At 38.0% G+C, this 23,904-nt stretch overlaps 1 protein-coding gene and 3 non-coding genes across 4 annotated transcripts; all 4 read left to right on the forward strand.

Moving 5' to 3' along the window:
- Positions 1 to 721: 721 nt before the first annotated feature.
- Positions 722 to 4,718, forward strand: LOC118762507. Its single transcript, XM_036501135.1, has 3 exons — positions 722 to 907; positions 3,789 to 4,102; positions 4,139 to 4,718. Exons 2-3 carry the CDS (start codon positions 3,799 to 3,801, stop codon positions 4,648 to 4,650), a joined length of 816 nt encoding a protein of 271 aa, XP_036357028.1. The 5' UTR covers positions 722 to 907; positions 3,789 to 3,798; the 3' UTR covers positions 4,651 to 4,718.
- Positions 4,719 to 12,054: 7,336 nt separating this feature from the next.
- On the forward strand, positions 12,055 to 12,125 carry Trnag-gcc. The gene has a single exon. It is a non-coding gene; the product is annotated as a tRNA-Gly (tRNA).
- Positions 12,126 to 14,734: 2,609 nt separating this feature from the next.
- On the forward strand, positions 14,735 to 14,806 carry Trnah-gug. The gene has a single exon. It is a non-coding gene; the product is annotated as a tRNA-His (tRNA).
- A 7,883-nt stretch (positions 14,807 to 22,689) lies between these two features.
- Positions 22,690 to 22,760, forward strand: Trnag-gcc. The gene has a single exon. It is a non-coding gene; the product is annotated as a tRNA-Gly (tRNA).
- Positions 22,761 to 23,904: the final 1,144 nt, after the last annotated feature.

Genomic DNA, 23,904 nt, shown 5'->3' on the forward strand with positions numbered 1-23,904 from the left:
ATTCATACCATACAATAGTGCGAAGTGCAAAAAAGTAACGAAATGATATACAAATGACCGACTGTAAACATGTTCAGCAAAGGTGCTACTACATTTGCTGGAGTATTTATGATCGTGCGGTTAGTTGAAACATCTTTCAACTAACTTCACGAAGAATTTATATTCTTCTTTGTTTGTTCTAAGTTAAAACCTTGTCCGAGTCGGTATTGCTTTTCATCATTTTAGTCTCAATAACATAAATACCGGGCATCTGCCGGGATTGATTTAGTTGACTATACAACTCACATACGAATCTTTTCAGTGGAGTTTGCTAACACACTGGAATGTATATTTATCTATTGTTACCCATACTGTTATATATTTTTTTTTTTCAGTATTGGAGTAATAGTTATCTCCCTTTAAATACAAATCTCTTTCTAAACCACTACCTTAGATGCTAATAGTAATTTTCAATTTTGACACAAGGCCAGTAATTTCGGAGTATTGGATAAGTCGATTACACCGACTCCATTGCTCAACGGGTACTTATTGTATAGGGCACCCAAAACAATATCATCCAATGTGCTATTTTCTAAGACGTTAGGTTGTGTTATGTGAAAGATTAGGCTGCTATTTTTAGGAGGGAAAACGACCACTTAGCGGTTCCCACGTTAGCTCGTAACGATATGTCTTTCGATTTTCACAATGCCTAAAAATGACAGTTAGATGCGTTCTCGCCTTGTCAGTCAACGCTGTTTTCTTTGTAACACGAGACCAATTCTTAAATTAAAACGAACAAGGAGAAGCGCTGCGAAAATATCATTCAAATCATAACTTAAATGACGAAAATGTGTATTTTATTTCAATAACTTGAAACAACTTGATCTGATAACCCAATACAATAATAACTGTGGCATTTGAAAAGAAGGTAGGTAAATGGAATTAATGAGTAAAAGATTAAACGAACTTTTGAAAAGTTATTGCTTCCCTTTCAAAGGAACAAAGATGTAAAAAATTTAAGTAAAATTTGGTAAGAAAGAGAAAATGAAATTCTTTTCAGTGTTGTAAACTATGTTGCATGAAACACAAGAATACTTTACACACTCACATTCTATACTTTGTATATTTTTAAACCATTATTCGAATTTCCCTCATTATTCGCCTTATTTGCAAAATTAATGGATCAATTATAATCCCGAAAATATAAAGCATTGTTGAACAGAATATTACAACTTACAATATTAAAAGTTCTCAAAGGTGCCGAGCTGACAGAAACGTTAGCACGCCAGGCGAAATGTTTAGTTGTATTTCGTCTGTCTTTACATTCTGAGTTCAAATTCCGCCGAGGTCGACTTTGCCTTTCAACCTTCGGGGTCTATAAATTAAGTAACAGTTGCGTACTGGGATCGATCTAATCGACTAGCTCCTCACCCCACCCAAATTTCGGGCCTTGTGCCTCGAGTAGAAAAGAATATTTAAAATGTTCAGTTAGAATTACACATCTAGCGACACGGATGTAGAGATAAGGAACAAGATTCATTTTTTTTTAAGGAAGAACCTGTCAGATATTCAGGTCTCACCCCGTTTTGGTCCTCTGGGCCTCGGACCAATGTACCAGCTAAACCTGTCTCTTATAAACATGAATGTGTAGTGTGTGTATGTGCGCGCGTGTGTGTGTAACATAAGTATATGTATAATCCTTTATACTAAATCAGTTGTTCCCAACCTGTGGCCCGCGGACCTCTGGTGGTCTGCAACGATAGCACTGGTGAACTAAATTCAAAATTTCATACATACACACACACAGGGATAAGCGTATTAAAAGGGGTCCGTGGGATAACTCATTTAAATAAAAGGAGTCCTTGGTAGTGAAAAGGTTGGCAGCCACTGTACTAAATCATAGGCTCATGTCTTTCCCTGAGTATGACCAATTGCTTAGGAGTGTGAGGTGAGGCTAAATATTGGGAAACCCTTAGTGAAGCGTACAACCCCTGCACAACCTTTGACCGTCCTTGCTTTCACGAAGAGAGCGTGCTCCTATTGATATGGTGTATCTAGGAGGGCATATCATGAGAAAAAAAAAAGTGCCTATTCAGCCGAACTGACGGAAAAGGGCAATGTTAGTCGGACTGCCTATAAAGTACAGCTCAGGCGATACCTGGAATGACAGCAATCTGTTGAAAGTTTGTTGCCCGATTCTGCAGGTTACACTTCATATGTGCTGCAGAGGATGTCTTCGATGCCCACACTGCATGGGTCACTTTCTGACAACTCTGGATCCATCCTAATCAAAACCACACCACTTGCATTTTCTTCCCCGAAGAAAAAAATACACGTAAACGAGGAAGACCGTAAATTTTGATAGATGCACAAGCACGCGTTTCACAAAGAACAAAAAAAAAAAAACCTCGGATTTTTTTGCGTGGAATCGAGTACCCTGACATCCTAATGTGCCGCATTCAACGAAAAAAAAAAAACAAGCATTTTCCAATGATTTCCGGAAAGGGGAGGTGTGACATGTCCGAGGATTTCACCTCAACCAAATTTGCTTTTTCTGTTTGTTTTTTTTTTGTATCGAGTCTTACCAACAAACCACTGGAAATCGTTCGATCTTTAGGCAAACCACACCTTCAAAATGAAACGAGTGTAATAGTAAGGATTTACCGTTTTTATAACTTAACTCTTTTTATCGAACCGCTAGTGACAGTACATATGAACAACAGATAGAATATCATGCCTGTTTCAAGGTTTCATGCTCGCATAGAAAATTTCTTACAGCTATACAACCGACGGAGAGCGTCAGCACTTTATCGGCTGAATGTGTGTGTGGGGGGTGTAAATTTAATCTGAAAAATGTTCATATGCATATGGAAAATTGGAGAAAATAAAAACGCACTTGATAGGGAATCCCGGAGCAAATAAATACTCATTGCATCCAAGAATTTTTAAGAAAATCGTATTTAAAGAAAACAAAACAACAATATTGAACGGAAATACAAGCAAACAAAACTCCTTCAAATGTTCAACTTGTAAATTGGTTTATCTTTACAAGTCCGGTTTTGTTAACCAATCAAGGTCGCATGAACCAAAGCAAGCTAATAACGTACTGTCACCACATGAAAGAACATATACATCAGCCAATCATGTAAGAAGCGTCGTTTCTATTTTTTTTAGAATAGGATTCCCTCTTCCCCCCCATTGCTTTGAAGTGTGTGGTGTAAGAACAAATTTTTAATCCAGGCGAAAACGGAGAAACTCCAACTTAAGTGAGACAGCTATTTCAAAAATCCGCGCAGACCACCAATAATAGAAACGACGCTTCTTACATGACGTATATGTTCTTTCAGATGGCGGCAGTATATTATTAGCTTGCATTTGGTTCATGCAACCTTGACTGGTTATCAAAACCAGTCTTAGAACGACTAAGTCAGTTGACAAATTGAACATTTGAAGGAATTTCATTTGTATTTTCTGCTTTCTATAATACGATTTTCTTCTATCAATTGCACTTTTTTTTCAGTTTTCCTGATGAATATGAACATTTTTGAGATTAGATATACACACACTTATATGTATTCAGCCGACAAATACACTTTATGGGAGACAGCTATACTGAAGTCTTGCGGTCTAAAGTGACACATTATGAGTACTGTTTTCAGAGGTGCTCCAACGATATAATAGTGTTACAGGACTTTCCACCACCACCAAAACCAACACGAGCACTACCCCTACAGCTCGACTAATTTATTTATAAAACTACTGGACTCTTGCTCAACCCATCATGTAATAAATGCATTTTTATTTTTCAGGTTTTTCGCAATGTCTTCGCCAGTCTTGAAATTATTCCAGATTATTATGATACTATATATGGCATTAGGTGGTAATACATTTGCAAGAGAAGTTAAATATAATTCGAAAGTTGCAGGAAACAATACAAAGTCCAACATTAAAAGTACAGCTACACCCAGTTCAAAAGTAATGAAACACAGAGTAGCTTCTTTAAAGAATCAGTCAAATAATATACACAATCTGAGAGTTGATGTTAACTCATCAAAATACCCTGTTTACGCAATGACAATGAAACCAACTTTGAAAATGAAACCAGCTTTGAAAACGAAACCAGCTTTGAAAACGGAACCAACTTTGAAAACGGAACCAACTTTGAAAATGAAACCAGTTTTGAAAATGGAAACAACTGTGAAGGTGAAACCAATACGAAAATATAAAATATTACAATCCATCATTGTTAAAAGCTTCACTTTCAAAAATAACTCAACTAACCAAACCCTAGGAAAAACCAATGGTGTTTCTGCTTCGACAGAAAATTCCAGAATTGGGCAGGTGAAACGAATGTCTTTATTTCCTTCAAGATTATTTAGAAGACTTTCTCATAATCTACAAGGTGCTGGAAGTAAAAATGCTAGTAGTAAACCTGATAATGGCTTGGGTGTTCATCTTATTCGAGTGTATCCCCCCATAATGCATGGTTTCCATAGGTTTTTCGTAAGGCGTCGGCCTTTTGCTAATTATACAGACAAAAATGATACTCTTCTTAAAATTGTATTAATTTCTAACGAAACTCCAGCGGTAAATAATTTCTTCCAACCATTTCTCGACTTTTTTCGAAGAATGACGATGTCCATTAAGTCATTTCTTCACGCCGTGAAATAATTTTTGCAGTTAATTGCTATCTGACTGTATACAAGGATGTTAAAATAAAGACTGATTTATTTCATTGATTTAGTTTTATTTTATTGAAAAGTTTAGATTTCTTTTGACATTGCACAAACTTAATTATTTCTCCAGACCCTTTGATAGGGAGGATGCATTACTGATACTCTATCAATATATTTTCGTTGATTTCTTAAAAATTACCTATTCAGCTTGGACATGTCCGTTTATATCCAGTACACAGAGTCCATTAGTGAGAGTATAGGATATGGCATAGACTAGAGGGCCCATTATTGTCATAAGATACACGTATACCAATGGAAACAGCTCATCTCATTCGGAAACTCTTATGACCCTTGATGGTACAGCAATATATTTACGTATATATCCAGACTGTCCGACATGGCTATCCACGCCACCGACATTGCACATATTTCTGTTTTTCTTTCGACACCTCGACTCGCTCGCCCTTCATAAATCAGGTGCTCAACACTTTCCTGGACTTCATCTCTCGTGAAAAATTACTCCAGAACTCTCTGAGGTAAATCTGTAGCGATAGGGGTGGCCCGCCTCGGATGACGCTTTATTAGCCAACGATGAAAATTATTATTATTATTAATATTTCGAACTGATTCAGGGAGGTGAGCTGGCAAAATGATTAGCGGCATTCCTTACGTTATGAGTTCAAATTCCATCGAGGTTGACTTTGCTTTTCATCCTTTTGGGGGTCGAGAAAATAAGTACCAGTTATGTACTGGGGTTGATGTAATCGACTATCCCTCTCCCCAAAATTTCAAGCCTTGTGCCTATATTACAATGGATTATTTCAAACTGTTTTGCTTCTCACCACTATTATGGAATTTAGGTAGGTTTACTTTTTGGATAACAAGCCACCACGTGACCTCAACCATCCAAGAACTTTCGAATGATCTTCACGGGTCCAGCGAGTTATTATTATTATTATTATTATTTGTTTGACTTTTGCTTTATATTCTCAAGAGACAACAGGTCGGAAGTTCGTGATGTTGTTATGCCTAGTGTGCCATATATTTGGTTTTGTATTTAGTGTTGTACTAGTGAATGTAAAAAAAAAACCCCGAAAATTATGTTTGTTTTAAAACTTGAGATTACATAGAAAGTATTTTGCGTAATTATTATTATTATTATTATTATTATTATTATTATTATTATTGTTATTATTATTATTATTATTATTATTATTATTATTATTATTATTATTATTATTATCATTATTATTATTATCATCATTATGTGATTAAAACTCGCAGCTTATTTTGCTGGGTATGATAGAAAGCGTCAGCTGTCCACAGCCAATAGACTAAGGTGACATTTGTTTACTGGTCATGCTTCAAGAACCTTGCGAAGAATTCTTGCAGTTCCAAGTAATGCTGATATTTGTAGGTGTTCTACCCTCACACTTGCACCAATCGTTTTTAGCCATGTTAGTAGATGAGTGTTGATTCTTCCAAGTGCATCAATTACTATTGGTATCATGTCTACTCTCTTCATTGACCACAGCTTTCGTATTTCTCACTTCTAATTGTCATAGCTATTTATTTTTTCTTCTTTCACACTGATCCTGTTGTCACCGGGGCATGCTATGTCGATTATCATGCATGTTCTTTCTTTTTTATTCACCACTACAATATCCGGTTTCCGATGTCTGGTCAGGTGATCACACTGCCGCTACGTTCTGAATTCAACATCCGCCGAGGTCGACTTCGCTTTTCATCCTTTCGAGATCGATAAATTAAGTATCAGTTGCGTTCTGGGGTCGATCTAATTGACTGGCCCCCTCCCCACAAATTTCGGGCTTTGTGTCTATAGTAGAAAGGATTATGGACATTTAATATATATTTTGAAACAAGATTACTTCTGAGTCAATTAATACTTCTAGATATTCTCAGCCTCATCATCTGAATGAATTAGTAGTTACAATAATCATATGAACTAGCGGGACCCGTGAATATTTCACAGAATTAATGGTAAACTTACTGGGCTATTTCTGAAAACTTTATCCAAAAAAACATGAAAGCGTAGCCTGATAATCTGATAATCACTGAAAAGTGAAAGTAATTGGAATATGATGATTACTTCTGCACTTTATATATACAGCTTATATAAATTCATGTACAATTTTATAGACTTAATACATAGCACTACCCCTCTTTCCATCTCCTCCTTCGTTTTACCATTTTTTCTCTCTCCTTTTTCTTTCGCTCTTCGCCTTTCCCGTCAACTAATCACCTGAAAGCGTTACAGACGGGCTAAGTAACGGAGGAGAGAAAAAACATAGTTAAGAAAAAATATACACTTTAATTAAGCAAGCAAACAACTAATTACCTAATTGATTAAGCAAGAAAGCCACTAATTACTTAATTAAGCATGCAAGCAACTAATTTGTTAACTAACTGATTAAGCAAGCAAACAACAAATTAAATAACTTATTAATCAAGCATACAAACCACTAATTACTTAACAAATTGATTAGGCAAGCATGCAACTAATTAGTTAACTAAATTATTAAGCAAGTAAGCAACTGATTACTTAATTAATGAACTAACTTATTTACGCAAGCAAGCAACTAATTAATTAAGCAAGCAAACAACTATTTAACTAAGTAATTAAGCAACCTACTTATTAAACTAATTCAGCAAGCCACTAGTTAATTTAATAATTCATTAAGTGAGCAACTAATTAATTAACTAATTAAGCAAACACGCAACTAATTAACTAACCAATTAATTATACAAGCAACTAATTAACTAATTTAGCTTGGAAGCAACTAATTAATTTAGCTGGGACGCATCAAATTAATTAAGCAAACAACTAATTATATAATTAACCAAGTAAGCAACTAATAAATTAACTATTTTATTAAACTACTAATTAACTAAAGTGAAAGAAATTGGAATACGATGATTACATAATGCACTTCATGTACAATTTTATAGACTTGATACTCATCGCTCATAAAATAAATATTCGCTCTTATTTTCCCATTTTCTCCATAAACAGAAGAAATGACATTTTTCTCAAAAATGCCCATTCTCTCTGCCCCACCCTGTGCAACGTCTCATTTCACTCTACCGATTCATCTGCTCATCAGAAATACCTTGCTGATTGCCACCCCGCTTTCAAGCTCATGCAAACTCTTGCTTCTAACTCATTCTGTTTCCTCTTTGAGACCTCGCACTAACCACAATACTCAACCCTTCCTCCTTTTGTAGGGCATCAAACTTATGTGTTTCCTAGAGATGCTTACCCGGAATTTTTTCAATGGAACATCTGTCGCGTCAGTCTGACCAGCTACAGTGGAACTGAGAAGCCTACCGAGAAACTAACAATTCCTTAGTACTTCCCGTTTTTTCTAACTAACGGCATAATGAGTACAGAAAACGCCATGATGACATTGCACAATGGTTTGACGGGAAGATGTGCAGGAGGTATGCGTTAGAGTGTAAGGCAAGTGGTAAGAACACCAAACTTTGCCAGTCGCAGAAAACGATCTGGTGAAACTCTTGCGGAGTATAATTGCCTATACTGAAAGAAGATGCAATATAATCGACCAGATATTACTCTCCTACGGAAAGCAACAACAATAAAAAAATTGGATCTTCATTGATATAGCAGTACCTGCAAATCAGAACATTGCAGAGAAAGAAAATGAAGAAGCTGAAAGGTATCAAGACCAGGCATTTGAAGTGGAGTGCATGTACAGAGACTCAAGAACGAATGTATTACCTACCCAACATGACTGGTGCATTCGAAAATAACACTAAAACCAAGAATTCGTTGGAGGTACACAATTGGTGGTCACACTCAAAACAGCGTCCATGTTGTGAAAAGTGTTGCCTCTCTAAAGGGCGGGAAGACATGATACAGGTAACTGAAAACGTCAAAACTCGAGAGAATTGCCATAAAAACAATAATTGCTTGTAACGGAGATATAAAGCCAGAAATTCGAGGCAGGGTCAGTTGAGTATGTCGATCGCAGTTCTTAACTAGTAATTTATCTTATCGGCCTCGGAAGAAGCAAAAAAGGCCACCTTAACATCGGGGGGATTTGAATTCAGAGAGTAAAACACGGAGCAATTGCCACAAGACATTGTAACGAGTATGTGTGAGCGTGAATATCTTGTCTTGTACTTTCGGGGTACAAGAAAGCAATCACTAGCCGTTGCTTTAATAATCCAGAATTCTACCAGTCAGAAACAACAAGACGCAGACGTAAAATATATATATACTACTTTATTCTCTTTCTTGGTAACAGTAACAATAAGTGTGTTATCTGATGTCCATGGTTTTGGGCGCGCAAGGCTGAAAGTTAATCGATTGTAATATTTACAATGTTCAGCCGCCAAAAACAGAAAGGGTCAAAATGGCGTCCAGAGGAAGAAGATGACGTCTGCAACAATCCAGGTTAAAGGCCTTTTGGTAAGGACTGCTAGAAGCAAGTTCGAACGGAGAGAAAATATGCGTGACCGTCGCGTTCAATCGCTGCCGTCCCAAGTCCCCGCTGCTGCTGCCAGCGGTCAAACGTTCTACGGCCCCTTGCCTCGCTAACTGCTACGTAGGCAATAGGGTTCTTCTTCCGGTGCTTCGCGCATGCGCGAGAGGGCCCTTCCTCTCACTTGGTGAAGGCACCAACACGCGCGAAATACAAATGGACGGTGCGCGAGCGCGCGCCGTTATAGGGTCACTACAACATTTTAGCCAACGCTCAAACGATGCTGTCAATGGAAACATCTCATGGCCTGAGTACAAGACCAAAGTATAGATTTATGGACACATTTCTACTATGGTTACTCAACACAGGATAGGCTTGATGGTCACAGCTCTCATCTTGAACACAAAGTCAAACTTTGGAAACTTCTGCACCGTACGGCGCAGAAAGAGCGTCACTCAGCTACATTGATGTTATTAGTAGTGACATAACATGAAATTGAGGACCCACCAAAGCTAATAGGGGTGGGGAGAGTTCTGAGATTCTTGGTGCAGTGTATTGAAAGGCATCTTGATTGAGGGTTGCTTGAAGAAAAAACATGTATTTGTAGGGGCGAAATGGTGGTGGTGGTGGTGGTGGTGGTATTAGTAGTAGTAGTAGTAGTTTTCCCATTTTAACTTTTTCTTTTTCAAAAATCTCTTTGGATTCCTATAACGAATTTTTCTATAAAAAAAAAAAGGCCTTTTAAAATTTTAATTTACATCCCATCAACAAGCTATTTTGGTTTTAAATCTCTTACTTACTTTTATTTTCTTGATTTACTGGTTATTTTTGTAAAGATATGGTGATTAGAATTACGAGAGAAAGCAAGAAATGCTTTTTTAAAACTTCAGTCTCTTACCACATAGCCAAGCTGTTTGGTAAGAGATTGAAGTTTTGCTTCACAGCTTAATGGCTCCTTGGCAACTGTCTTCTGTTATAACTTCGGACCGACCATAGCCTTGGGAGTGAAATTAGTAGGCGGAAACTGGAAGAAGCCTGGCGTGTATACACACACACACGCGCGCGCGTGTATATGTGTTTGTCCCCCACTACCGCTTAATAACCAGTGTTGTGTGTTTACGTCCCTGTAACTTAGCAGAGACCGATAGATAAGTTTAAAAAAGAAATCGATTCATTCGACTAAAAATCCTTCAAGGCGGTGCCCCAGCATGGTCGCACTTTAATGACTGAAAAGGTACGGAATAAAAGACAAAGCCGATCGCTAGCCATAATTTTCCACTTAAATATTGTGATCGTTAACAGAAAGAATACTTTCTTTTAGATATATATTCATTGATAAGACGGCGAGCTGGCAGGGACGTTAGCACGCCGGGCGAAATGCGTAGCCGTATTTCGTCTGTCGTGACGTTCCGAGTTCAAATTCCGATGAGGTCGACTTTGCCTTTCATCCTTTCGGGGTTGATAAATTAAGTACCAGTTAGGCACTGGGGTCGATGTAATCGACTTAATTCCTTTGTCTGTCCTTGTTTATCCCCTCTGTGTTTAGCCCCTTGTGGTTACTTATGAAATATATATATTCAATGAAATTAGCAACTGTTGGAAGAGTATTAGGGATGGCCCAAACGGTTTGAGGGTCTATGTCTGCGCAAGTGTTCGTCTCTATCTCTACCCTGTTTTCTTTCCCCCCACCATGCTTGCTCCCCTTAGGTAGGGAATATCCTCTCCTCTCCAACTGGGAGATAGATGAAGCTCTATTACAGAGGCGAGCGCTGGGTGTGTCAGCTGAGGATAGACGGAAACAGAGAGTATGGGACAATCTGCGTTCAGGTGCCACTTTCAACTATCTCTTCGATCAATCTGATCAATTTTCAAGGTGTCGCCTACTTCCAGCTAGTGCAAAATTCTCGGGTGTCTGGACTGATGCTCTGCCGTTGGCCTACCAACCTGTGGTCCGCAAAGGTAGTATGAGGGGGTCTGTCAGCATGTTAAGCTGACAGGCCTTTCAATATCCCGGGGTCCGTGGGAAAACTCATTTAAATAAAAGGGATCCTTGGTTGTGAAAATATTGGGAACCACTGGTCTAGAGGAATTCTGCATCTCCATCGCACTAAAAGTAGGGGCTGGCGTTTATAAGGTACTGAGACCACTGTGGTTGGCCCCTTGACCCCACATGTGTTCACGGTCTGTCTTGCCGCCTAAATGCTGGTTGCTTCGTTTGTTACACCGAGCTAAACCTAATCATTAAGCGGGCCCTCGCTCGGATTAATATCCCTTCCGTTCTGGAGCCGATGGAATTATCCAGAAGTGATGGAAAGAGATCAGATGGTCCTACCACCTTTTACTCACTTTTACTCATCTTGGATGCTCCAGTAAATAAGAGGGTCACTGCTTCCGTAGCCGAACAGAGGAAAACCGAAGTGACAGGTAGTAATGCCGCGAGCATGCTGGCTTGCGTCAGTAGCTTCCGTTGAATCTTGTGGTGTACGATCAGTTGAGGCGCTTGGTGCTGCTTGTTGTTCTTTTTTTTTTCTCCTCTTTCTTCCCTACAAATAGTTTCAATAGTTTTAGCAGAAAGATTTGGAAGAATTAGAAGAAAGTTCTCCGGTAATTTTCTTTCCTGTAGATAAATGTTTGTGTTAATATAAGAATTTGCCAGCAAAATCTTATAAAATGACAATGTTCTAAATGATGTCTCTTGCAAAACATTGGATGACCGGCGAATTTTTATGAAAAAGATGTAAGGATCTATTCAACCGACAACGTTGTACAACAGTTTATTTTTGTTGAACAAGTAGTATACGAAATATTAAGCATAATAACGAATAGAAATTTTTCATGGTAACAATATAAATTAACACGAATAAAATTATTCTGATGCGTAAGCAATTATTTTCAAGTAATAAATAATAACGATAATACCGCAACAGTCACTTGCATCGGTGGTTCAGTGGTAGAATGCTCGCCTGCCACGCGGGCGGCCCGGGTTCGATTCCCGGCCGATGCACAATAACTTTTTGTTGAATAATATGTTTCTTTTTATTAGTTAGGGAAATAAAAAAAAACGAAAAAGGATTAACTCGAGAAATCTACTATTCACGCCTGTTCCAATAAATTAATGGAAGGATAAATAATTAATAATATCAATATGTTGCTACGTTCTGAGTTCAAATTCCGCCAAGGTCGACTTTGCCTCTCATATTTTCGGGGGTCGATAAATTAAGTACTAGCTGCATACTGGGGTCGATCTAATCGATTGGCCCCCTCCTCCAAAATTTCGGGCCTTGTGCCTAGAGTAGAAAAGAATATCAATATGTAATACAACGATCGATGAATAAGTCCTTTTGATTTTCAGCTGTTGACAGTATACAGTTCAGCTAAGGTTGACATTACAAACATTACATCTTTGACCTTCCCGTCCGCTTATTTTTGGTCTTTTTTCAGACGCATCGAGCGATCACATAGAGGTTCTCTCATTGATTCATGATTACACACGTTGGCAGCTCGCCTCATCGAGATATCAGGTGATGCCCGTGAGGGCCCCTGGCTTTCCCAACGCCTTAGCCTCGCCACCGCCCACTGTAATGCTGCGAGTGTGCTGGCTTACTTCAGTAGGTACCGTTAAACCTTGAGGTATGTGACCAGTTGCTGTGAAAAAAAAATCCCCACATATGGTTTCAATACAGTTTTAACAAAAAGATTTTGAAGAATTGGAAGAAAGATCTATCACACTTTCCACCCCTACTTTCTCTAAGTTCGAGAAAGTGGATCCAATGAAAGCGCCTCAACATGGTCACTCGACCTGCTAGAAGTAGCAACAAAATATCTCCCCAAATCTCACACTTTAATTTATTTCATATAACAATTTGAAGGTAATGGCCTCGTTGCTTCCAGGTTTCCAACAGACAAATTACTGGCGGTTAGTGTGAAAAGAGTGTTTAATTGGATACCAAACAAATATTTCAAAGGGGTTTCGTAAAGTACCAGTTTTTTGCCGATGTTTTATTCTTCGCCAAAATTTCTTCAGCCAAATTCATCCACTAACCTATCCATCCATCCGTTCGTCCACCCATTCACCCATTCATTCATCCATCCCACCCGCCTACCCATCCATCCATCCATCCATCCATCCATCCATCCATCCATACATACATACATCCATCCATCCATCCATCCATCCATCCATCCATCCATCCATACATACATACATACATACATGCATGCATGCATGCATGCATACATGCATACATACATACATACATACATACATACATACATACATACATACATACATACATACACACACAACACACACACACACACACACATACATACATACATACATACATACATACATACATACATACATACATACATACATACATACATACATACATACATACATACGAGGATCAGTTATAATTTTATTCAACATACTCCCGCTCAGATTCATTCACTTATTGCAGCGCCCCTTTAGTTTTTCTAAGCCCGGTAAAAGAACTCAGAAGCCTGGACCTTCAACCAGACCTTTCACGACACCCTTAAAGTCAGGAACTTTTCAGCACCTCCTAGTACATGCATTCCAAAAATTCTCCAGCACGCATATTTACAAACACCGGGAACTCTCTCAACTCAAAAACTCTTGTAGCTTTGCTAGCGACCGGCTTGAACTCTCCCAAGTACTTAAATAAAACTCAGAGAAAAATCATACTAAGTAAACTCCTCAAGAAATTACTCACTTCCCAATGACCCCAAAATTATTGGATTGGGATAACCTCAACAAAAACCAGGAAGGGAAAAATCTCTACGAAGATGAAAATTTACAAAAGCAAATTTTACGATAAATTATTATGAGTGAGATTTTAATATGAATACACACAACACAATCGGAGTAAAATTTGTAGATGTAAAGGGATAATGATCTCTACGTATGAAAGAATATTAAGATCACCAGGAAAAGAGAGAAGAAAATAGAAAACACGGGACGAATGAAGCCTTCGTTATTCGTGTTGAAACTCTTCGAAGACAATTTGTTTCTACACGATTTCTATATGATTTTTAAACTAACACCGAAGTCCATTTTATTTTAGACTTACACCGTAGACCTTTTTATTTTGCTTATAGTTAGCCTTTGAAATGTACTTCGGCTTTTTGTTTTATTTATTTACATCAAAAACTAATTTTCGGTCGTTTCTTTTGTTATCTAGTGATTATTTCTTGAAAAAAAAACCCCAACAAAGTATTATAGATATAATAAATGTCTGCTGTACTCAAATAGTTGCTTTTATGGCAATGAATTTATCGAAGCTCCCTTTAAAATGTTAATAAATAGTCAAGATATTTAGATATTCTACCCACCATGTATTTTTAAATAATTAATAATGCCACCCTGCGCGCGTTGAGAGTAAAATTTAGTTGTAAGATTTTAAAGACTTAAGCAGTCATAATATTCTCTTTTCAAAGTTTTAAAGAGTCATTAAAGGCGGAAATAGAATTAGTTGATGCAACTAAAATTCAATAAGTACATGAACAAAAAAAAAACTTTCTTTCAAGTAACACAAAAGCAGACAAGATTCATATAGTTAAAATAAGGCATCTGACGTTATCTGCGCTATAGCCGTGATCGTCTAGTGGTTAGGACCCCACGTTGTGGCCGTGGTAACCCAGGTTCGAATCCTGGTCACGGCAGCGCAGTATAATTTTGTTTTTATTGTATGCATGATATTTTATGTGTATATATATTATTCCCCATTTTACTCTAGAAATTTATCACTGCTTTGTAGAGGGGAATGCAGGAAGCGGCGAGTCGTTTAGGCGTCATTGTCGGTATCCAGTTGCATGCTTCGAAAGCATTAAAAAGGAAACACAATAGTGCAGCATATGTGACTTATTTCATAATAATAGTAAAAGAAAACATTGAAGTGATTGCTATTGTAAATATCTGTACAATGTATTTAATCTTTTGATATATATATATATATTAAATATAACCATTAAATAATATGCCTACAAAGCTCTACTTGTTACTATGTATTCTTTCTAAATTCTGCTGTATCTTCTAAATATTTTTCTTTTCCTGGTTCTTCTCTTTTCGATTCCTCCCATCTATACATTTCCTTATTCCTTCCTTTCTTTTCTGTATTGTGTCTTTATCTCTCTCTCTTTCTCTCTTTCTCTCTCTCTCTCTCTCTCTCTCTCTCTCTCTCTCTCTCTCTCTCTCTCTCTCTTTCTCCTCCTCCTCTCTCTTTCTTCATTTACGCCTCGTTCTCACACCGCTTTCACTCTCTATCACTTTCATTGCCGAATGTTAAATATTTTTAATGTTAAATTTTGAGTTGTAAGCGTTTATATTTTATAATCTCGGTATTTACGAGCTTCTTTTTGACTAAATGTACAACTCCTATACATTAAAATCTTTTATCGCTCTGAAAAGCGATATACGGACACCGGTATAAAATCTCCGTGGCGAGCTAACAAGAGTTAGCGCGTCGGACAAAAATGCTTAGCGGCCTTTGTTCTGAAGTTCTGAGCTCAAATCCCGCTGAGATCAACATTGGCCTTTCATTTTTTTCGGGGCTGATAAAATAAAAGTACCAGTCAAGTACCAAGGCTGATGCAGTCGACTTGCCCGCTCCCTCAGTAATGCTGGTTTGGTGTCAAATTAGAAAGAATTATAATTATTGGGTAAAGAAGCTAACATAGCTGGTTCCCTGATCAATATAGATTAGTCAAAATTTTTCGATAGGGTCAACCACCAACACTTGGCAGTTCTTCTCACGGCAGCTGGTTTCGATCTCGTCTTCTGCGGTTGGATTGCTGCAATGTATAGCGACATCTGTTAGGTGTTGAACGTGAATGGCCATCTGTCAGAGCCATTCAAGTATTATACGCTTGGTCCATCAAGGATGTCTCTTCTCATCTCTTCCGTATGTACTGTTTTTTAGCCACTATTGCTGAAACTAGAGACATTGAGAAACGTCCCGCACAAACTAGAACTGTATCGGCATACACGGACGATATCAACGACATAATTTTGGAAGTTAAGCACATCGAGGTGATCGGCATTATTCTAAGGAACAACGAAGCAGTGAATGGAGAAATATCAAATAATAAAAGTCGGAGGTATCTAGAGAGGCAGGTTCATGCCAACAACGTCGTAAGACGCCGGACGGTCCCACCGGTTAAATTGTGCGCAGTCTGGTTTGGTCCAAACTTCGAAGTGTAAAAGAACTGAGATATGGTGACGAGCAGGGTGTCCAATCTCATCCATAAATAGACCGAGAAAAAGCTATCTCTGAAAGGTCGGGCAGAGGTGGCGAATGCTTACATCGCCACCATCATATATTATCGCTTAACCCCAGTTCAGTCTCACTAAACTGGAGCGCCTGTTCTTATGCTTTCTACGGAAGGGACACGTTCCACTGGTCAGGCATTCTATTTGCCGTCAACATCATTGTCAAACCCGCTTTTCTATGGCTCGTTTCTTTAACAGAGCTGCAGTCCGGACAAGAATAGATCGAGGCAAGGTACCAGGCTCTTATTGTCGTCAGTCGCCCTCAGCCCTCTACTTGTTGGGAAATGCGATCGGTGGAAGTTCCACTTTGGCATTCTATAGAGGGTAGTCACTGAGCATCGACGAGAATCAACTGGAACAGTTGAATTTACTACAACTGGATTTACCTACAACTTATGATGTCTGGAAAGTAGCCATAAAGTGAAACTGAAAGCAGTAGGGCGAAAAGGAACCGTAAAAAGATCATATTTGATTTTAAACAATGTTTTACAACGGCTTAATGCGGAAAAAAAAGAACAGTCTCATTAGCAAAACATTAAAATTTGCAACATCTACAGTGAGAACAATACGTTGCAAACGAAAAATAAATAAATAAAATGCTCAAGAAGTTATTCCATTAACCACTCGGAGCCTATTTTTTGATAGATCTAATGTGATGCTTAAAATATAGGTTTTTAGATCAAGGATCAAACTCGACATAATGTGCCGGTTAAGTACAATAGTAATTAAGAAAGAAAAAAAGGCTAAAAGTTTGTATGACGATTTTGCAAAAATAAGAAGTTGAAACTTCTATCGAAGAACAATTTCTAGTTAATCTGAAAAGTTTAAGAAGCGCTTGAATTTGTACAGCATAAAAATGACTGGTGAAGTACCGCTGCTGATACAGTGGCTACTACCATTTACCCATAATATACTACGTTGATGAACCTGCACTTTTCTGGAAGCGTATGGCCTGCCAGAATCTTATTCCTTGGAATGAAAAATCAACTTCAAGATTCAAAGCTTTCAATAATCGACTGACGCTTCTTCTTGGAGGATATGCCCTGGTCATGTTAAATTAAAGGACCTCCTTGTGTATCACTCCGAAAATCCAAGTGCTTTCAAGGACTATGGAAAATTTAATCTACAATAAGAATAAACAATTTTTATTTGCACAAAGTCATTGGCGTAAGTTGTCAATTTGAAGCGTATTGTTTTCATTACTTTATCGGGTTTTATTCATGTTTCAAACATCGCCCAACGTGCGCCAACAATGTAAAATGTTTTCTTTTAATTCGTGCGTTATAATACAATAAAGAACACTTTGACATCTATATGGCATCAAAGATTAAAGAATTGCGATTTTCTGCGGTTACACGTGTTAATCTAATACTATGTGGCTTTATACTCTTTTCCCCCCTTTCGCACAATACGACTGTCTACACATTCAACTCTCTCTTTATTCACATTTGCTAACCCTTGATCAGTTCAAAACGAATTTACGAGGGTGCTAAGGCTCGGCTTAAGGATCGGTGGTCTAAGATCACTACTAGATCTTAGGTCACTGCATATACACTTTCATGTACGACAGTTACTTTGTTCATTGTATAAGTAATATTTTATCTTCGCTGTTGATGAAGAATCATTGTTTAAATAAATTTGAGAGGTTTCGATAATTTGTTGTGTATATAATACTCGCTTAAAAGCCGCACTCCGTGAGGACTTTTAAGGTAGCTCCTGCAGAGGACTTATTGGGCCTGGAGACAGCTAATTAGAATGACTATAATACGTCTATAATGTCTATATACTCCGGCGATGTTTGATCATAGGTTAAGGACGGATGAGAATTCTGTAATGCAAGCATTCTGTTGTTCCAGTCCCTATTGAATTCCAACTGTTGACCATTTTGTCCCAAAGTTCTTATCCCGACGTAAAGTTAATGAAGCAAATGTTATTTATCTCCTTCTTGATTTCTGACGTCATCTGACAAATGCCAACTAAGATGGCATGAATCAGCCAAGCTTTACCTGCTAGAAATAGCAACCCAAATGCTTTTAAGTCAGATCCCAATGCTGGATGTTCAAGAATCAAATGAAAAGCAGATTTTCAATCCCGGGATTATCCTGATTCCAAAAAGCTATGTCTGTGTAGAACAAATGTAGACTGAGACACAGGGGTGCCGGACAGACAGAATTTCGTGTTTATTATTATAGATGATGGTATTTATTAAAGGATGTAGCTTGACAAGTACCTTAATCGATAGAACTCTGAAAAAAAAATGGAAATGCGAACTAAGTAATTGTACGTATATTTCTTAAAGTCTCATTCTGTCATGTTGGTTCGTCAGCTTGAATATCTTCAGTAGTAAACTGTCTATTCTTATAGAATTAGCAAAATGTCAGTTGAAAATAGATGACATAAAGCAGCAAACGACACACTGTGAAACAGGCAGATAATAAGCGTGGTGAACTGGAAAAAAAATTGAACACGAGATATATTTCAAGCAAAGAATGTGGTTGAGAATTCCTGTGGAAAATCATATTGAATATACATAGGGGAGACCGGGGTTAGTTGGCTACATTTTTTTACATTTTCACTGACAGAGCAATACTATTTAATGTATTCTACTGCATCGTGTATGACACGCATAAATCAACCATAGCATAAGACTTACAAAGCTAGAGATCTCATCTTCTTATTTTCTGGATTTATATTTTGTGCATTTTCTAAAACCACTTAAATGTGTCAACTTGCCCCGATACCGGAGCAAGTTGACACATATAATGGGGTATGTTGACACATGAATGCATTTTCTTGGAACATACATGTTAGTGGACAGAAACACATGATATAAGCTTGTTGGTTTGATCAAGGGCCTTTATTACGGTTTCATTACATATCATCATCGAAAGTCACAATTTGGGCATGTGAATATTGTCAGACCTGGTGTGCATGCCTCGTGAACCCAACCTTTACAATCAAAGCACTGAAGCCACACTTCCCTTCTTTTGCTGTTGCAAAAAGGCTCGCAGCACACTAAGCAATAGCACTTTTCCTCATCAGAGGTATCACTTTCTTGAATTTGAAGTTTTTTCTTAACAGTTGGACCTTTTCCCTTCGTTTACTTGCCCTTACTGAGTCCCTTTCCTATCGTTCCTTTATCAATGTTTGTCTTCTTTTTACTTTTACTTTTTGTCTTTTCTTCTATGATTGCTCTTTTAACCGGCGAGTCAGTGAGGATTTCAGAACAACGTTCCTTTCTTCCTCTGGTTGATTCTTTCCTAGGGCCTGCTTTGGGTAGTGGACGGATTTGAAATGGTGAAAGAAAAGACCTGGCGGCTATGTCGCTTGAAGGCCCAGGTGTTGCAGCTGCTGAAGGCTCAGGTGTTGTAGCTACTGAAGGCCCAGGTGCTGAAAGTGCAGGATCTGGTCGGTCAGTGACATAGCTTGGTGCAAAGTCACTGTCTGTGAAAATGTTGCGATTAAAAGGACATTCCTGTAGAAGAAAAGCCACTAAGAATGTTCGTCGGAGTTGCAGTCAATGGGCATGCAGTTTTGACAATACACGGAATGTCATAAACGGTCATCGTCTGGCCAGGATGGTTGATATGCCAGTCATCAATGGCAGTGTTTGTGTACTTCTTTAGTGGTCCATTGACAGCTTTGTCCAACGGCTGTAAACTGTGTGTGCAGTGAGGTGGGAAAGAAAGCATGGTGATGCCATTGTCTGATGCATAAGTAGCGAGACAGAGCTTTTAAAGTGATGCCAAATGTCCTCGAAGCTTCCCGCAAGGAGATGACACGAGCTCGGACCTGTTGAATAGCCTGTTGGATTACATCATGTGGAAGGGTTGCCCTCTCGCCTTTGCGTTTGTAGTGTCGCACCATGACAATTGTAGATCTAGGTCAGTAAAGAGAGAGAGAGAGAGTGGAGGGAGGCAAAAAAACAATTTAGCTCATTGCATAAACCAACAGGGAAAGCAAAACGAAGCTCTGAGTGTTTACCTACTTTTTAGTTTCAAGCATGCCTGGTCACGGCATAACTTCATGCTTATATATCAGTGGTACAGGTTACAAAGCTGAGGCAGAATACAAGCTGTTGACTAAGTAGGTAGCGGTATGAAGATAGAATAGGTTGGTATACATAAAGATAGCTGATCTAAAACTATAGCAAACAATACATAAATTACTCAATGAACTGATCCAATGTACCAGACATGAATCAAATAGCAAACACTCTTAGTTAAAATGGGATAGATACAGTCTGTGAATCAATGTAAGCAACCTACAACTTTATCACAGGCCGGAGCAAGTTGACACACTGTGTCAACGTGCCCCTGTTTACATGTGTCAACTTGCCCCGACCCCATTTCCCTCGTAAATGTAAACACTGAGAGAAAAACACTAGGGTTTCGCAAGAATCCATTTGTATAGGGTCGTGAGAGATATTTTACTAACTCCTTAAGGTTTAATACACATAATGCAATTAAACAAAATAACTAATTATCAAAAATGTGGAAAATAACTTACCAAGTGGAAAATTCCAATGTTGTCCGCGTGTAGCACACAAACTCTCACAACGGCGACGAAATCAAATGAAAGGGAAGCTTATACTAACAGCACTACTATGATTTCATTAAATCGACCGAAAGTAATTTCGCATTTTCTCTAGAGAGAATGTGACAACTTGCCCCTGTAGTCAACTTGCCCCGGTCTCCCCTATTCACGACAGGTTAAATAGCTTAAAGAAACTGTTTAATGCATTGGTGGTTTTATGGTTGAATACGTTTTTTCTTGACCCCTATTTCTGTTTCCGATCGAAATTTGTGAAGATTTCTGAATTTGATATACTGTTAGGTTAGTTTAAATATGTTTGAGACATAATTGATCTGTAAAAAAGGCCATTTTCTCTGCGCTTTGCTATGGAGAAAAAGAACTCGCTTGCGAGTTCTTGTTTGGAAAAAACCCCAGTCATCCTTGAACTAATATGGACTAATATATGCATTTTGAGTTCTTTATCCTCTCGTCAGTTTCAGATACCAAACAGGACAACACTGAAATAACTAGAAGCCTTGGCTTCCTTATAAGAAATTAATGGAAATGTATCAATGAAACCGTGCTACAACTGCTAGGCCGGAACAAAATACATGGCATGCGAAACTGTTGTGAAATGAGCAAACTTTGGATTTATTTTTTCCCACTAATTCACAACACTGCTTCGCATAATTGACGTGTTGATATTTGTGTAATTTCAAAGCCCATAGAATTTTGGTTTTCTACGATCTGAATTGATTGTCTAAATTTTTGTGTTGACGTCATGGTAGTCTTAACGCAAGTTTGGAACTTCAATGATATTTACGGCAAAATATCACAACTATTTTATTCAATGTGCAACTGTTATGTTTTCTTGCTGCATGATGTATTCACAATATCAACTTAAAACTTATATAATGCTTTGCCATTTGGTAGTGGCTGGTAGTTCACAACACTTGATAATTATTTTGCAATGGATATTGCGAAGGGATTCACTTGAATTTGTCGAAATTACATAAGTTATTGAAGTTATTGAAGTTATAAAGAAAGTATTGGATAAGACAAGTATTGTTATAGAAGATATGCTAGTGTCTTCTACATCGCTTTGAAAGAGTGAATAATTTTAGTAGATAGCGGTCTATTTGAATGTAGAAATAGGAAAGTGCCGCAAATTGTTGATATTTTGTAATGTTGTGAAGCCATTTCATAAGTGATTGGACTGTGATTAGTTGGGCATTCCTATAGAATAGAGTCGGATATTATCTAGACCACCAAAAACCATATCTCCGTGAATATATATATGATTATGTAACGCAGATAACGATTGCACAAATAAAAACTGATTGGCGAGAGACGGAGAATTTTTTCCACCATTTCCGTAATTTTTCAATTTTGACATTTTTAAAAAGTAATTTTTTTGCTCTGACTTATATTTTAAACGTCTATAATTATGATTCTTAAAAAAAAAAGGCGCAACAAAAATTTGGAGAATACATAAAAAACTTTTAAATTACTAAAAGAAGGAAGGTAGGCATTTCCGTTCCCCAATACTCAAATTTATGTTTGTTGTTTAGAAGATTTGTGATCAACGATACTTGAAATATACACATCAGAAGATATTACGATCTTTTGCGCATTAGAACATTTCTAACTCATGACGGTGAGCTGCACTAAATTATATTCTAGTACAATTATGTCTGAATAAAACGAATGGAATGTAGAATTAAAACATTACAAAGGTTAATAACATATACCAGACGCAGTTGCATCGGTGGTTCAGTGGTAGGATGCTCGCCTGCCACGCGGGCGGCCCGGGTTCGATTCCCGGCCGATGCAAAACAGCTTCTTTTGGAAAACTTCATATTGTTTTGGTTTAATTTTTTGCTTCCATTCAATTTAATCGACCATCTAACATTTTTAATAAGGCTGTAATAAATTCCGGTGAAAGCTGATCATTTGGAGGTTTTCAGATAAAACCTCCATGCATGTGCTTCATCCCTTAACTCCTGACAGTCTAAGTGGACCGACTGCAGCCAGGTCACAGTTCCTGGATACTACTGCTACTGTTTGCAGTATAACTTGTGCTTTTTCTAGATGGTCACAGTGCCCAAAAGCCAAGATGCTTTGGGTGTCATAGCACCTCCGGTCTGAGACATCAGTTGAATGTAGAGCAAATGATAACTTCTTTTGTTCTCTTTCATTCCTTCTTGGCCAGATCCAGTAGGAACTCTTCTCAGCTGCTTCAGACATTGTCTTAGTTCTCTTTCTCTCAGAAATTAAGAGCCATTTAATAATACCACAGGCAGATTTGTCTATTGTCCCTGCTCCTTCGCTATTACTTTCTTAGAGAGGACTTTGTTTGAAAGCCAGATTCACTCAATTTGATTGCTAAACTGCATATTTTTCAGTCTTGTAGATATGAGCTTCCGCTTTTTTATAGGAATATGAAAAATATCAAATGATAATCAGTTCTTTATTTGACATCTGCCTACAACAAACCCTCATCCGTGATGATTATCATTTATACATATAGGATGAATTATATTTACATCCATGAGGGCTTGCATCTATACCTATCTTTTGCATTTTCTTGTCAGTCGTAGATTTTGAAATTTACGGCGAAAATGTAATTTTGTCAGTTGCACCAAAATTAATTTTAATGAATGTTAACCAGGTGTGGACTAAGAGTATTAAGGGCCCTCGGGCATAACTGTTTACCGGGATCCTTAGCATAAATTTAGAAGAGTTAACATGTACAGTGCGGGCAACGCCCGATTGACCAGCGGTTCAGTCCGACCCTGATGCTAACGTCTTCCAGTCAGAAAAATCGGTGTGGAAGCACTCCGTCGGTTACGACGACGAGGGTTCCGGTTGATCCGAATCAACGGAACAGCCTGCTCGTGAAATTAACGTGTAAGTGGCTGAGCACTCCACAGACACGTGTACCCTTAACGTAGTTCTCGGGGATATTCAGCGTGAC

This window comes from Octopus sinensis, linkage group LG3 (genome assembly GCF_006345805.1).
Source record: "Octopus sinensis linkage group LG3, ASM634580v1, whole genome shotgun sequence".
NCBI lineage: Eukaryota > Metazoa > Mollusca > Cephalopoda > Octopoda > Octopodidae > Octopus > Octopus sinensis.

Excerpts from the sequence above, each read along its gene's own strand:
- LOC118762507 (XM_036501135.1), top strand. The coding sequence starts at position 3,799 with ATGTCTTCGCCAGTCTTGAAATTATTCCAGATTATTATGATACTATAT. Across the intron at positions 4,103-4,138 it reads AGCTTTGAAAACGAAACCAG|CTTTGAAAATGAAACCAGTT; the intron begins CTTTGAAAACGG and ends AAACGGAACCAA.